The sequence below is a fragment of the Miscanthus floridulus genome, chromosome 8 (genome assembly GCF_019320115.1).
Source record: "Miscanthus floridulus cultivar M001 chromosome 8, ASM1932011v1, whole genome shotgun sequence".
NCBI classification, from domain to species: Eukaryota; Viridiplantae; Streptophyta; class Magnoliopsida; order Poales; family Poaceae; genus Miscanthus; species Miscanthus floridulus.
This window is the reverse complement of record NC_089587.1, coordinates 40,261,272-40,277,657: the sequence shown is the minus strand read 5'-3', so window position 1 is coordinate 40,277,657 and position 16,386 is coordinate 40,261,272. Positions and strand designations below refer to the sequence as shown.

The 16,386-nt window shown below is 45.1% G+C and overlaps 2 protein-coding genes across 11 annotated transcripts; both read left to right on the top strand.

The window, feature by feature from the left end:
- The first annotated feature begins 3,363 nt into the window (after nt 1-3,363).
- On the top strand, nt 3,364-7,117 carry LOC136471719 (uncharacterized). 10 transcript variants are annotated; one of them, XM_066469472.1, is made up of 8 exons: nt 3,364-3,661; nt 3,794-3,889; nt 4,028-4,129; nt 4,531-4,652; nt 5,085-5,188; nt 6,459-6,525; nt 6,676-6,759; nt 6,853-7,117. In XM_066469472.1, the coding sequence occupies exons 2-5, from the start codon at nt 3,864-3,866 to the stop codon at nt 5,138-5,140; spliced, it is 306 nt and encodes a 101-aa protein (XP_066325569.1). In that variant the 5' UTR covers nt 3,364-3,661; nt 3,794-3,863; the 3' UTR covers nt 5,141-5,188; nt 6,459-6,525; nt 6,676-6,759; nt 6,853-7,117. The 10 variants fall into 10 exon arrangements, 8 of the variants coding, with proteins under 8 accessions (XP_066325569.1, XP_066325568.1, XP_066325566.1 ...); XM_066469471.1 differs by adding an exon at nt 5,728-5,842 and having other exon boundaries at nt 3,364-3,889; nt 6,701-6,759; XM_066469469.1 differs by adding an exon at nt 5,728-5,842 and having other exon boundaries at nt 3,364-3,889.
- Nucleotides 7,118-10,581: 3,464 nt separating this feature from the next.
- LOC136476231 (uncharacterized) lies at nt 10,582-13,199 on the top strand. Its single transcript, XM_066473992.1, has 2 exons — nt 10,582-11,892; nt 12,928-13,199. The coding sequence occupies exons 1-2, from the start codon at nt 10,639-10,641 to the stop codon at nt 12,943-12,945; spliced, it is 1,272 nt and encodes a 423-aa protein (XP_066330089.1). The 5' UTR covers nt 10,582-10,638; the 3' UTR covers nt 12,946-13,199.
- Nucleotides 13,200-16,386: the final 3,187 nt, after the last annotated feature.

The following is a 16,386-nucleotide window of genomic DNA, read 5'->3' as shown; positions in this document are numbered from 1 at the left end:
GTTTGTACAAAAAAGTTATTCCTTTTGGCTTCAGACCGAACTAATTCTTCATCATCTCGATCACCTTGAACAGCAACTCATCAGCTTACGGATTTGGATTTCTCGGTACTTGCTGACCCATCTGTGGATTGAAATCTCGCGTGCCTTGATATTCTGGATTTGGTATCATATGGAGGGTGTCATAATTCGTGCCATAATGATAGCCTTGTGGAATCTCAATCTGTTGGGTCCTTTGTTGGCTTGCTGTTTGAAGTCTCTAATTATAGACATAAGGATCTATATCTCTACGGATCCTCTGAACAGATGGTGCTATCTTCTGAGTCGACGATGGTATGTGGCCTGATGTGCCAAAATTGATCATCTGGTTTTGACTTTGCCCCGCCGACTGCTGCACAAGTTGTACTGACGGTCTAGGATTATACTGTATCTAATTTTTAGCAGTACCCGAAGTTTGTTCAGATGAACCTTGAAGTGTCTGGACGCCACCATTACTAGTTGGTGCTGCTTCTTGATGACTGGTACTGACTTGATTAGTCCCTTGGGTCAACGGATCTAGAATATTATAACAAGTCGATCCAACCTGACCAACTGGAATTCCATGAATCGCCTCTTTTATGGCGTTGTGAAATGCGTCAACGAAAGCTTCATTACGACTTAATATGGCATCACGAACGGACTTGTCTATGGCTTTCGTAAAGAAACGCCTATCTTCAGCTTCGACCATATCTGTCTGGCCATATAGTAGAACTCTTGGTAGTGGAAATTTCTGAATAATTGTGTTGTCACGTGTTTTGGTGTAGGACAACAAACACTTCTTCTGAAATTCTTCCGTAGCTTTATTGATGGTATCCTTATCTTCATCAGGCAGGTCTTCATAATGTACCATAAGGATGCTGTCATTGTTGTGAACCGCCATGACGACTGTGGGGTCCCACCGAGCGTGCTAGAAACATGTGTCGACATAGAATTTCGTCCCGTGCCGAGGACACACGCAGCAAGCCAGAAGGGTCCGCTCGATGGTGTAGATCCGCCTAGCTTCAACGCAGGGGTGGTCGATCCTGCGCAATCCTCCCGAGGCGTGCCAGTCAATTTGACCCTGCAATTGACAAGGAGAGAAAGTTCATCAGTAGTTAAGGGCGGAACTTGCCGATGTTGCCAGACAGTCCCGAATGTACGGCTGTGAGAGCCGATATGAAAGAAAATCGGCTAAATAGCCGATTCTAGTATATTCTCAAGAATAAGTTAGTTAGAGCTCATGGGGTCGTGTGAATAGAATCGGTTATTATTCAGGATAAACATCATTTAAACGAATATTAATCAATGGCAATAAGATATCAATGATGATCGGTCCATACTGAGCCAATGATTATGAGTAACCGGACTCTTTTTCATGTAAAGAAACAATTCAACACCACTGAATCATTTAATAAAGATAAATCTAATAAACATGTTAGATCTCACCTATCGCCATAACCAGTGGAGCATGAGGCAGAATCATGCAGGCCGTAGAAATGATAATAGACTCGACGACACCAACTCATTACTAATATCAGTGGGGCATGAGGCAGAATCATACAGACCGTAATACAATAACAAGATCATGGGGCTAACACATCTTTCAACTTATCTCTACTTCAACGGTCTCGTGACGTGAACTGTTCATGAAAACATTCGATATCGACTAAACAGCCGATTCAGGCATAGCGCACAGTTAAGGTCATGTCTTCTTAGGAACGGGTCTATCAACCAACGATCCCCGCTCCACGGTGCCAATAGTGGGGTGAGAGGCGGAATCCCACAGGCTGTGATGACGGGCTATGAAACGGTTCTCGCTAACCGATAGATCTACTCAAGATCGAACATGCCTTAACCGCACGCTATGCACGATTAAGATTGATGCAAGACAGCCGATAAAAACATAACTCATCGCTTAAGATGTAGATTAGATTAGTTTTAGATTAGCAAACAATAAGTTAAACAAGATATAAGGCCGATCCAGATCAATCTCAATTGGGCAAAGTGATATTGCTGTAATTAGATAAGCAATGAAAGCAATAAGCAATATCGGTAACTTAATGAATCTACCAAAGACTACCATTCTAAGATAGAGCCGATAACTTGACCTTGATCTAATTCAAGCAGTGGGGTAAGAGGCAGAATCACACAGGCCATACTTGAATTAGGCAAGAGTCGATAACTAGCTTATACCAGAGCCACAGTGGGGATCGACCGGATCGATACAGCCATACGAATAGAGGTATAAACCATGATGGTACTTACAACAAGCAGTGGAGGTCGACCGGATCGATGCAGCCGTACTTGCCGAAGAACTCATCGAAATCTACTCTACTCCTACTCCTAATGGGTGGCCGGAGCCGAAAAAAGTAATTGACTTGTATTTGATTGATTGGTTATTCTTTTACAATAGCCGGGGTTTGATATTTATATCCGGGGTCTAAAACGAACCCTACTCGAATACGACTTAATACAATCTTTGGCATAATGAAAACATTTCTAATTTAAGATAACTTGGACTCTAATCTTTCCCTTTTTTGTAGAGTCCAGCATGTCTCGTCTCAGTACCGATCATATCATCCGTCGTTATCTGCTGGGGCTATCTGAAGAAAACCGATTCTAGCGTTGCATCCGAATCAGCTGGTTTCGATCTGCACGCAACTGATCCTCTACTGTCATGATCTTGGGAGCTCCCGAGCTTCTGAGATCCTTCTACCAAATTTCTGGTGTAAACAAGTGGAGTACCTCGTTGCAGCGCGCAAGACCGGGCCAGAAGACGCGGGCGCAGGGCAGCCGCCGTGCGTGACCGGAGGTTTTGACCGGAGGGGGAGGTGCGCTGGCGTGCGGGCGCGGCACCCGACGGCCGCCGCCCTGGCTGCCTGGCTGGCGCGGGTGGGCGGACGCGGCTAGCTTGCTGGCACAGGCAGGCTGGCTGACGTGGGCGGATGCGACCGCGGCAGACGGCGTACACGGCGGCGGGCAAGCACGGGCGAAGGCGGGCGCGGCGGCCAGGCTGCCTTGCTGCGCTGCTCGGAGAACGGCGACTGCTCGGGCACGCGGGCTGCGGCGGAGGTTATACCCGGCTCTGCCGCGCCATGGATTAGGGCGTGGCAGAGTCCTGCCACGTCAGCGGTCAGCGCTTCTGGTCGCCGCCACGTCAGCCCTCTGCCGCGCCACCATGCATAGCGCGGCACAGGTGTTTGACCGCGTCTGGGCAATAGGCGCGGTAAAAAATATTAGTTAAAAAAAACGAGAGTGTTAGATTTGAAATTAGTTTCTAAAAAATGTTAAAATTAAACCGCCCCAACCCCCCCCCCCCCCCCCCCCCCCCCCCCCCCCCGACGGAACAGTCTCGAAGCCTCCCGCAAATCCTCCACGCCCAGCATGCGCCCTAGCGCTCCCATCGTCCCACGCAGGGGTCCGACCATCCAGGCCTGCCGTGCGGCGGAGCCACCTGCGTCGGCCGGCAGCACTCCTCCCGTCCTCCGTCCCTCCCAGCCCAGATCCCGGCGGCGACTGCCTGCGCTGCGCCGCGCCTAGCCACGGGTCCACGTGTGTGGCTGCCGGCTGCTTAGGGGCGCTTCCTCCTCCGCTCTCCTGCGCCGCTTCGCCCCCTCGTGGCACCTGCCCTCCGCCGCCGTTGCGGGTGGTCCACCCCTCCCTCTTTCCGGCTCTGTCGAGCCCCGGCGCGGGCAAGCGCCTCGCACGGCAGGCGTTTGGGCTTCCAACTTTGGCGCTCCGATTCTGATGCCATCCCTAATTTATCTCCTCCTCTCAGATCTCGGAGGACCCAAAGCCTTGATAGGCCATGGACAGTGTGGTTAACCCTCGCCGCTGCCTCCTTCGACATGGCCAGAGGTTCCCAAATTGTCAGGTACTCCAATTTTCCCTCTTTATTTTTCTATAATTTCACTTTGCCTCTCTGATTTTTTAGAACGACCACTCTGATTTCCCCCACCAAAATCTTATTGCTATATACCAAAATTTACTTGGTTTACTATTGTTACTCTAGGGTTTGGGCTTCCATGCCTGCTGTGGCGCTATTGGCCACCTCCGTCCGTCTACTAAGAGGCTGTGACCAATTGAGAGTCCAGAGTCCAGAGCTCATACGTAGGTGCTCTCATCTGAAACACCTCACACCCCTTTTACTTTAGTTATCTGCTGTCTTGGTGATGCTCCCCCCTATGTATGGTTTTAGGGTGCTTTACTGAAATTGGGTTACGTGATGGAAATAGAATTGTAGTGCTTCTTTCATATGTCAATTTATAAGGAAATTGTCATTGTAGCCCTGTTTGATTAGGGGTATGCCATTACTGTGATTCCATAATTCTGTGATATCGTGCAAAACTCGTAATCTCATGTAAATGTCAACGAACTCCTGTTGCAGCGTGGTATATTGTGTCCTTCGAACTAATAGAATCCTAATATCTATTTCCTAAAATAGATTGATTTGAAATGCTTTATGGATCCTCTACTCATAATAGATAGCATTTTTGGGGGTTTCTGTTTGTGCAGGTCATTAATGATTGCTCCAGTTCCAACTATGACAAAGACCAGGTCGTCTGCCGCTGCTACTGGCGAGCTGTTTGCCACACAATGTACAGGTCAATTGTTTGGTTCTATCCAATCATATCAAGGTGAATTATCGAACTCTACAAGTTTTTGTTGGGTCCATCTCATGGAGTGTCAGACTCTCAGTTTACATATGCCTCCATGTTCCAACATTTGCTTCAGTGCTTTCCACAAGATGACTGAACATTGCCAACTTTACATAGTCAACTTTGGTACAACCATCTCCATGTATTATCAGAATTTAGAAACAGTCCAGTCCTCAAAATTAGTAAAATATGTTTTCAAATATAATTTAAATCCCTTGATCCATTCATATTAGTATAGTTTCTCAGTTTAACTTGAAGCCCAACTTGATTTACTAATATATTAGCTTCACCATTTTCGAGAGTACCTATAATGTATCCTTCACTCACTTTCTTTTTGCATATTTAGGCTTTTTACCCATACTAAACACACACATCTCCAGGATTTTGATTTTACTTCCTGTCACTTTTCAGATATGTCAGCGAAAGCTTCCATTGAGCCATTACCTACAATTGAGTTTGTTGCATAGCTGCTGAATTCTGAAATTTACTCCAGCCCACTCTCAGATGCAGAACAGGTGAGGGTGTTCTCACTGATATGTCATTTTCCTGATATTTCATCTCATACGAAGAACAATTGCTCAAATGAAATATTGTGTATTGCCTTCAGCAAATGTATAGTTATCGATGGTTGAATCTAAAATTGTTCAGACATAAAAAATAGGCAGCGCATGAACTTAATATATGCATTTCCTTTTTGGTGCAATGGAAATTGGGGGTATGTCCACCACACACCAGTGCTCTAATTTTTTGTTTCTTGACGTTGACATTTAGTGTAATGTTTCATACTGTCTGTACTTACGATTGTTAATACAAAGTCATTACCTGTGTTTAACTCATAACTTTTTGTAACCAGAATTGTGGACTTCAAACTGCCGAGCCTTTTCCTTTTGGTACTCATATGTATCTTAAATACATGATCCCATTGTTTAAAAAAATGCAGAGCTTTGCATAAGTGATTCGACTTTTGCCTTTTATTTTTTTTCATCACATGCAGCCTCTTGCATAAATTAGTTACCAAAAAACTTCAGTTAATGATTAAATCTATCTTTTTCAGTTCAGTTGCCAATTTGATCCATGCCAGTGTCAAGAAATCAGATACTTCAAAGTTACCATGATTACTGTGCTACTAAGTACTTCTAGATCGCCTAAACATTTTCCTTTTATAACAGGTCATAAATTTATCCATGCTGTTCCTTCCCAGATTTAGTTTGTGTATTCTCTGCTGAATCATTTCCTTTCATACTGGAATTTCCTGATTTTGAAGCTATCATTGTGTTCCAAAAAAGATAAGGGGTTATCTTGCCTCTTTAAATCTCATATTTTTCCCTGTGTTGATCGAAATCTTAGTGTTTGCCTATGTGTCGTCTTCGTGTTCTCATTCCTCCCAGAGCACGGTAAGGTCCCTAGCTGCTGATTCCTCTGCCCACAGCACTTAGTTCTTGAACAAATACCCCCCAGGACTAAAGCCTGCTTTTTTAGCAAACAAGGCCGTGTGTTCCATGCCAAAACAAAATCAACGCAGATTAAACTCTTCGTTTCCGCTTTTTGTTACTCGGTACTTTAGTGCGTTTTTCATGATCATCGTAGGTTATCTAGCTTCTCGGACAGATTTGAACATAGAATTACTATTTTTTGCCATAGCTAAAATAGGTAACCAATAGAGGTATTACAAACTAAAATAAATCTTGCGTGTTATCTGAAGCTGCTGACCCTATATGTGCATATATAAATGTCTTAAACATCTTTTGCTAATGTCTGTGCTAATCTTTTCATTTTGCTTCACAGGAAAATCAGCTCCATAGATGGTGCCCTATTTTATATTCTTCGAATAGAGACTGCTCCAAAAAAAAAGGTGCCTAATGTTTTACTTTTGCTTGCTAAATTGACGTATTCTTCATCTATCGTTTACCTAAATGTACCTTTTTTTTTGGAAGTACCACATTTCTCATTTGAATTACTGTCCTCCTGGTAGTATTCATTTCTAATTATGCTGATTGTACAGCAATCTGATCCCTCATGCTATTCAGTTCAGTCAGTTTGGATAAACATAATCTTCATGCAGTGTGCTACCTTACATCGCCATACAGTTTAGTGCTCAGCCATGGAACTTTTCGCATTTATAATTGCTTTGGCACCTCACAATATGTCGTGGGTCACTGAACTTTTCACTCCTTTACAGGTGCTCTTCAAAGAATACAAAGACTGCTTTGCCTTTTACTGTTCAATCAGCGAGTGACGGCAAGATGCCAGCCTGAAATCACCTATACAAGATACCATTTCAAGACTTCGCTTAGATCTCTGTCCAGTGTCCACGTGCGAAACTTTGGGTTTCGTCCGAAGCTGTCCAACTTCCATCCTTCTGTTTGTGCTTCAGTAACCATGTAGTTTAAACCTTTTATCATCTTTTTGAATGTCAATAGCTAAGATATATAGGTTGCTAGCTATTCTCGCTCCTGCCCGCGCAATGCGCCGGGAACTGATTAGTATTATAGGGTTTCTTAAACGAGCTGAGTTGCACCGGTGGGCTTGCCTCAATTAAAAGTGGTAGGCCCCTTAAGACTGTCTCCAACGATGAGACTTAAATACGATACCCATTTCCCTGGCTGAGGTGATGCACAGTAGAAAGGGTGGCTATCTAAAACTTACGTTCTCCAACGGGCGGATCCTTTGGCGTATGACCGTTTCCCCTTTGTTTCTCGTTTTCCGATGAACTTTCCGGTGACCACCAAAATGGACGGATCTTCTTCGTTTTCCTGTCCATCTCAGCCCATGGCTGCGCCTTCCCTTTGGACGTCGCGCCCCGGCCACTCTCCGCCGCCGCTCTGGGCCGTGTGCTCTGACGCCAGGCGCCCCAGCGCACGGGCAGCAGCCTCGTCGCCTGCCACCGGCAGCTGCTGCTGCTGCTGCTGCGTACGCTGCCGTCCACCATGCGGGCAGCCGGAGCGCGCCCGGCCTACCTCGGGTCCGCGTGGGCCAGTACCCAGCGCGCCCCCGTGCCGGCCCCGCCCAGAGCCTTTCCTTGCGACCGGAGCCCCCAGCCGAATCCCTTCCCTGCTGCTTCAAGGCCATGGATCCGACCGGCTCACCTGGAAGCGCCGGCCGCGGGCCCACCTCTGCGGCGCCGGACGTTTGCGTCGCCTTCCTCTCGAGACGTTTATTTGCGTATCCGATCGGCTTCAACGCAAAATGCGCGCTGTCTCTGGGTCATCCGTTGGAGCGTCTTTCTGCTACCCAAAAACACTGTAGACGACCTATTTTGGGTATGGATAGCATCGTTGGAGACAGTCTAAGGGCTTTTTTCAAAGTGCTTCGATAGATGAATGTACGATTTCTAAAGTTTACATTTTTGAGACAACAATGTCAAGATTTTTATGTTTGAAGGGCGGATCTGGTTTGCCACTGACATCCTTCCTCAGTTTTTTTTATATAAATAAAATTGCCTATCTCCCGAAATCCTACTGCCACTTGAGGGTGGCGGCGATTTTTCCTATTGCCTCGTGCTCTCACCCGTCGCCACCAATGCGTGTACGTCTAAATTCATCGGTGATGAATCTCCTTTCAAGTAATTCTCATCCCCTAATTCGGGTGATCAATTGAAATATCTACTACTTTGATCCCAATACATGCTCATTTTGCTCCTAATCCAAATTGAGTGCGCCTTTTAATTCCCAACGGAAGACATTCGGCAGCATTAAGTTGTAAAAATATTACTAAACTCGGAATGCTTGAAATTTCTACATCTTGGGCCCGTTCGCTTGGATGAATTCTAGAGTAATTTGGCTGGTTTGGAGGAATGCTGGAGAAATTTGTGAGAGAAAAACACTGTTCCGGATGAAAAAAAAACCGGATCAAGCCGGGTTTAAGGGCACGCGAACGGGCCCCTTGTGTTTTTTATATTGAAAATGTTATGGGTAGGACGTCCGTTCATTCGAAGGCTTGCGTTGGTGGGCCTCGATGTCCGCCCGAACGGCCAAGGTCACACCTATCTTGCATTCCTAAAAAAATCTCCGCTCTCACTTTCCTCTCGAAACGTAACCGCGCCGGCAACCATTCTCGAACTCACTCTTGAATTGCAGCCGCGCCCGCAACACTGCAGTGTGATCCATAGCGACCGCGTTGACGTGCTCGCACTGCCGCGACGTGCTCCACTCGCCTGCCCGAGACAAGGCCGGTGCTGGTGGCACTGGTGGTGCTCGATGCTCGCGCGTCGCCACTGACATTAGTGTTGGTGGTGCTCGTTTCGCCTATCGCGCGCGTCGATCGGCCAGCCGAGCCAAGCCTGGTGCCGGTGGCGCTGGTGGTGATGGTGCTCGCACGCCACTAGTGGTGGTGGTGCTCGCGCGCCACCGCTTGCCGCCGGCTCCAATCCCGACAGCTGGAATCGACTGGCCATGGCCTCCTCCATGTTGCAAAACACATGTTTCATGTGTTTAAGATGTTATATAGGTATGTTGCAAAAGTATATCGGAATGTTGTATATGTTGCAATGGTTGTACATGTATGTTGCAAACTTATTCCCAATGTTTCATCTGTTTTTTCACATGTATGTTACTGGTGCGTTTATCTGGATGTTGTTGCAAGTGTTTTATCTGAATGTTGCGTATGTTTACAATGATTTCAAGTGCTTTTATTTTTAGTTGTTTTTGCAAGTGTTTCAGACGCATATTTTAAGTGTTTACGTATGTGTGCAAGTGTTACATGTAGATATTTTAAAAGTAGATCAGATATTGCATCTTTCTCCTCGTCTTTTGCTGCCTCGCCTCGGTGTCTCTTCGTCCCGGCGCCGGTTGGGCATCCGATACGACGCTTGTGTCGCCCCTCCCCTTCTTTTCAATGCTGGTGATGTGTCAGGCGACATGGCCCCCGCATGGGGCACGTCAAACGGAGTGCAAGCACGGGCTTCTGGACGCGGGCGTCCGTTTGGACGTCCGCACACTAACACTACCGTTTCTATATATTGTGTTAGTTTTGTACCAATTCTAACATTTCTAGCTTTAACCATAACTTTAAAAAGTCAGTATAGTATAGGTTACCAACATAAGATTTGGCCTTAAAAAACAAGATAAGCTTTATATTTTTAGATTTACTATGAAAAATATTATGATACTATGTACTCCCTCCATCCCAAATTATAAGTTATTACAAGAATCTTGAGAGTTAAAGCATCTCAAGTTTGACCAAATTTATATGATAAGATAATAACATTTATGATATCAATTAAGTATCATTAGGCTCTTCATTAATTATACTTTCATAGTATATTTATTTTATGTCATAAATCTTTGATTTTGGTCAAACTTGAGATGCTTTGACTCTTCAAGATTTTTGGAATAACTTATAATTTGGAATGGAGGGAGTAGTTTACATATTCTAAAAGTATATACTCCATCCGTCTCAAATTATAAATCATTCTAACTTTTTTGGAGAGTTGATTCATCTCTAGTTTGATCAAAATTATAGAGAGAATTACAAAAACTTATGACATCAAATATGTATACTATGAAAACATAAAGAATCTAATGACACTTATTTAATATCATAAATGTTATTATTTTATTATATAAATTTGGTTAAGCATCATATGCTTTGACTCTCAAGAAAGTTAAAATAACTTATAATTTAGGACGGATGGAGTAGATTTTTTTAAACTGACAGTTAAACTTAGAAATACTTATTTGACGACATGTGTAAAATAACGGAAGGAATATTTGAGGTGTTTACCTGCAATCAGCCTGTTCGCTTGTTGGTTTCAGCCAGCCCAAACCAACCAGCCAACAGTGTTTTTCTCTCACAAAAAACCAGCACCAGCCAGTCCAAACCAGCACCAGCCCCAACCAGCGAACAGGCCCAATGGCTGTTTGTTGGTGCGTGGTGCGGTTGTCCCTTTCAATTCCCCTTCCTACCTGAGGCTGAAGCCTGGGGTAGCCGGTCCACCCGAAATTCCCAAACCCGTCGCCGCACGGAAATGGAAATCGAGAGGCCGCCGCAGCCGCCGCCTGTCGCCGCTGCTGTGGCTGCGGCGGCAGCCATTTCCACGGTGCTCGACGACGACGACCTCCTGCGCGAGATCCTCGTACGCCTCGGCCTCCCCACCAGCCTCCTCCGTGCCGCTCTCGTCTGCCGGCGCTGGCTCCGCCACGCCTCCGATCCGGCCTTCCTCCGCCGATTCCGTGATCTCCACCCGCCCCGTCTCCTCGGCGCCTATCTCTCCACCTCGGCGGGCCCCGCCCCGCGCCTGCGGTTCCTCCCGATCCGTCCGATCCCGGAGCTCGCCGCCGCCGCCCGCCGCGCCGGCTCCTTCTTCGACGCCTTCAAGGGATCCTCGGCCGCCGTCTACGATAGCCGCGGTGGCCGCCTCCTCGTCACCACCTTCGACGACCGCCACGACTCCACGCACCAGGTCTGCCGCCCGCTGTCCCCGGGCGGGGACACCACCGTGGTTCCGCCACCCCCGCCACCGCCGCCGATCCAGCTCAACAACGATGAGGAGTGCCTCATCTACCACTACGGTGAGTTCCTTCGCGACGATGGCGACGGCCGCTCCTACTTCTGCGTGGTGATGGGGTTTAGCGAGCTGCAGACCACCGTGTACTTGTACGAGTTGCACGACATCAACTGGGTTGTCAAAGCCTCGGCAGCCGCGCAGCTCGCTTTATTGCCACCCAAATCAAGGGTTATGCTCTTCGATAGCGCCAACTTCTATATGTTGTCCACAACCAACAGGATCCTTGTGTGTGATTTTCCATCCTCAAGTATCTCAGTCATGGAGCTCCCCAATGGGGTGGAGAACAAGCCCGGTGGTTGCATCATGCTTTCCAGGGGAGGTAGTTCTGGAATCTTTCTGATCTATGTTAAAGAGTCTCAGCTTCTCATCTTCCACCACAGGATGGGCGCCAATGATCCAGGCAGCTGGTCCCTAGTGGATTCTGTTTCTTTGCGTCAGGTGTGCGCTAATCTGGATACGGCAAGGTGGCCATCTGTGGATGGACCTAGTGCTGGTGTTAAATTATGTGCTGTTGGGGACAACGCGGAGTTTGTGCTCTTGGAGATATTTGGTACTATTGTATTCTTGGATATTACAAGCAGGCAAGCAGAGAAGGTGTATGAGCTGACACCAGAGGATAAAGAGTTGGTCAGTGTCCGTCCCCTGATGTTGATATGGCCTCCTGTTTTCCCTCAGTTGAAGAATGCATATTATGACCAAAAGGAGCGATGCGAGGTTTGCTTCTTTGTTCCTTATGTACTATTGGTGTCTCTTATCCAGTTCATGATGTTTTGCATTGTGTTTTGTGTTAGTTCCTTCTCTCTTTTTTATGATTTTTGCTGATGTGCATAGTTTGCTTGACTGCTATATTATCTAGCTTACAATGTGTATATCGTCGACTGTGGCAGAGGTTTGGATCAATGCCACACAATAGGTCAGGTGCAGAAAAAAAAATGGCATGGCTGCATTGTTAGTGATTAAAAAACCATGGTATTGTATAACCATGCAATGGTGTAGTGTAGGTGGAGGCAAAATTCGCAATGTGGTTTCATCGTTAGTCTAGTTGTTGATGCTGACACAAATGTGTTGGTTGTTGGAGCATTTGATGGTGTTTTGTGTTCTTAGAGGAAGTTGTGCCTGGAGTGTTAAAGACTGTACTTTCCTGTTTTCGTTTTAATATGATATTTTACCCGAGTTAGCCTTATAGTTTTAGGTGTTGTTTCATGTGGATGACCTTATCGATCTGGAGGAAATATGTCGGTACTCCGGAGGCTAGGCTGGAGCAGCAGTCGTGTATCCTTGTCCACTACTTGTGTGGCAGGCCCAGATTAGGTTCGTGGCTAGGCCGTGTGCGTGTGAGGCTTTGGCCTCAGATATATCATATATGTGTGCTTGAGTCCGTTCAGGAGAGCAGACAAGTTTTGTAACCAATTACCTTCTTCAGAAATTTAATCTTCTCTTGCCTAGCTATGTCTCTTCTGAATCCCTTGCTGTCCTTCTCGATTCCCTCTAGGCTGTTAACAAAATGCATCAGCTGACTTGATTGACAGATACCCAGATGGAAATGGCAGTTTGTCCAACATTTTAGATCACTCACATCCAATTTTTGTACATTTTTAGACCAGAAATGATTAGCACTGTTTTTCAGTATTGTTTTTGGGTTTCAGTTGATGTAAAAGTCAAGAATATTAGATTGCTTACTAAGATCAGCAATTGTTTCATTCAGCGCACTCCTTATGTACTACCCCTTTTTTTTTGCCCCTGTGGCAGGCTCAAAGTACAGCTTGAGAGCAACCAGATCAGTATCAAATTCCAAAGCTCAACCTGCAGACCAAAAGATGAGAAGCATAACAAGATCACTGAAGGACCAGCTTCATGACGAGCACACCATGTTCCGAGGTGTAGTAAAAATGAGAGAATAAAGGGAGGCTAGTTCATGTAAATAACAACTTTGAATAAAAAATAGGTGTTATATTACTTGTTTAGATCAGATCATTGATGTAAATGATGATTTATCTAATCCCGATGTCACTTTCTGATTATTGGTATGTCACGCTTTGCTTTATAATCGATAATAAATCTTCTTAGATCGTCAAGTGTGCAGTCCATATACTACAATGATAAAAAAAAAATCGCTAAGGGCATTTTGGTTCCCATGGAATGGTGGCCTGGAATAATTCCTGGCCGGATTCTTTGGTGAGTGTTTGTCTTACTGAGTCACCAGGTTTCGGGTTCGAAGCAGTCTCTCCGCAGATTTTGCGGGGGGAAGGTTTGCCTCGGTTTTTCTCTTCTCCAGATCCTAATCATGTGGGAGCCTCCGGCAGTGAGTCTGCTATTCTTTCTCTAATTTGTATAATCTTTGATGAGCTGGATTGATTCCTGGTTGAAATCCTGCTAACCGAACAAGCCCTAAAGTGATAGGCGCGGTCAGGCCCTGCCTAGTTCCTAGGCCGGCATTTCTGCTTTCTATGGACAATTAGAGTAATGGAATGGAATGCTAAATAAAGGAAATTTAGCATATTATAGAACAAAAAAATAATATTATCATGCACAATTCATTCTTCTCCATCTATAATTTTGTCCTATTTTCATACATACGTAAGTTAAAAACATATCTACGTGGAAAAAAGCCTAGATAAAATGTCTAGGTGCTAGCGCTGGTGCTGTCTTTTTAAATAAAATTTTCATCCATTTTTTGTAATGCTTAGATGCACGATTTTTTTTTAATATCCTTTCAATGCTTACATGCACGTCATTGTTAACAGTACAGTCAAATATTTTTTATTTTCTTTTCGAAATCTAATTGCGCTATGTAGCTAGAAGAATTAAAACTAGAACGTAAACTTGCAACTGATGAACCCAATGATTTTTGCAAGCAAAAAACTATTAGTGCAAAAGGTAGCATGATGATCTATTATGAATTCTTCGGTAAGCAATCTTCTAACCGCTAGAAATCAAATTATCAAGCCCTTATTCAAGCAGAAGTTCCAAATTTAAACACATGTTTATGGGAGTTAAAAGATTCCTTAAAAAAATTATGTACCTCCGTAGGAGAGTAGTGCTCACTAAAGATAACCTAGATAAGCATAATGGGTGGAAACAGAACTTGCTGCTTTTGTATAAAAAAAGAGACAATTAGGCACTTGGTTTCTTATTGTCGTTTTGCCTGATAAATTTGGTTAATAATTCAGGTGACTTCAGGTCGTCGACAACAAAAAAATGTGTCACACATATTTGGGACATGGCAAAGAGGGAGTTCAAACCTTTACTGCTGTTAGGAGCAGCCATTACTTATTGGTCACTTTAGTTATGTAGGAATGATCATGTTTTTGAAAAGAAAATCTTCTCAACTCCTTTATAGGTTATATTTTTGATTGCTCACTAACTTTATATATGGCTATCCTCTAGAAGCCAGGCTCACAGGATTGAGTTGTGACGGCTTCGGGGTGTTTGGTACCCGAGCTAAGGATATATTCTCCTGGGTACATGAGTGACGTTCTACTCTTTGGATTGATAGTCACTAATACGTGTGTGGTTCTTCTTTTGTTGGTTGTGTGTCTCTTGTGTAAGTCAAAAGTTAGAAGAATTATTTTCCAAACTTTGTATCAAGTTGTTGATAGTTCTGTCATGCCAATAATATAATGACCACAATTTAATAGGAGTATTACTCCTACAAGCTACCATAATACCATTCAACACTCCTACCGTTCAGTCATTCATAGACCATTTGGCAGGGCTCCGCGAGCTGCTCTGGCTCCGGCTCCTACTGAAGCCTTGCTAAACGGGTAAACGGAAGAACACCTCCGCCGGTGAAGCCCAAAAGAGCCGGTGTCTTTTTTCTACTCCGCCAACGAAGCCACGAAAATGAGCTTCTCTTGGCACCTCCTTCGTTAGGGCGCAAAAGGACGCAGTTGTCCTCCATCGCTGGTTCAAACGCATCACAGTGATGCCGCCCCATTTCCCTGCGTGCTTGTTGTAAGTAAAGAAAGAGGAGGATTTGCTACCAAGAATAGGAGAAAAGATAGGTTCCCAATGCCATGGTTCCCAATGCAAAACACAACTTGCTGCATTGGGAACCTATTTCTCTTCTATTCTGGGTGGCAGTGCCTGTTGTAACTAAAGAAAGAGGAAGATCTACTACCAAGAATATGAGAAAAAGTAGGTTCCCAATGCAAAAGCAATGGTTAGTTTCTCCTGAAATTGATCAAATCGCCTTGTACATGTAAAATACGTAATAAATCACAGAAGTATCAAAAAATGTAAAACCAATTTTTTAAGATTGGATTCAACTAGATCTACACTGAATAAAAATAATAAGTGAGGTATTATAGACATTTGCCATCTTCCATCTATTCTAGAAAAATATGAATCATTTTGCCAAACATTTTTTTTTTCAGAACGACTTCAGCTCCTTTAGAGGAGTCACTTCTTCACACGAGCCAGAGAGAGCTATTTTTTGAGGAGCCAAAGCCCTGCTAATGCTACCTGTAGGGCGCTCGTCCGTCCGGATGCTTCGCTCAACTCACTCCTGCCCTCGTCGCTCGCTCACTCCCACGCCGCGCGCCCTCGCCCTGCCCGCGCCGCGCGCTCTAACCGCCACGGGTCTCCATCTACCCACGTTTGCTCTTGCTCGCTTGGATATGATGCCTCAACCTTGCCGCACTCGTTTCGCCCACCATAGCTGCTCCATCCGTCTGCACCGCATTGGGGCGCATCCATCCGTCTCCACCGCGTCAGCTGCCACCATCCGTTGTCGCGGCCACCTCCATCGCGTCAGTTTTGCCGCGCCGCCCACATTTGAAAACATGTGTTGCGAACATATGTTCCAAGTATTTTAGATGTGTGTATGTTAAAGTGTTTCATATGGATATTGCAAAGGTAGATCCAGATGTTGCACATGTTGTAATGACTATACACATACGTTGCAAGAACTTGTTCGAAATGTTTCATATGTTTGAGACATATGTTACAATTGTTATATCTGGATGTTGCATATATGTTGCAATGACTATGTTACAAGTGCATGTTTCAATAGGTTTCAGACGTATGTTGCAATTGTTTTATCTAAATGTTGTAAATGTAGATCTATATGTAGGGTTGTCGAGCACGGAAGAGAGCTAGCGCAGGATGAATAGTGGCGTCCACAGCTGGCGGCAGCGCTCTACCGGAGGACGCGTAGGGTCACGTCCGCGCTGGCGTTCGCGGTCCTGGATTGGGTCCTCATCGTGT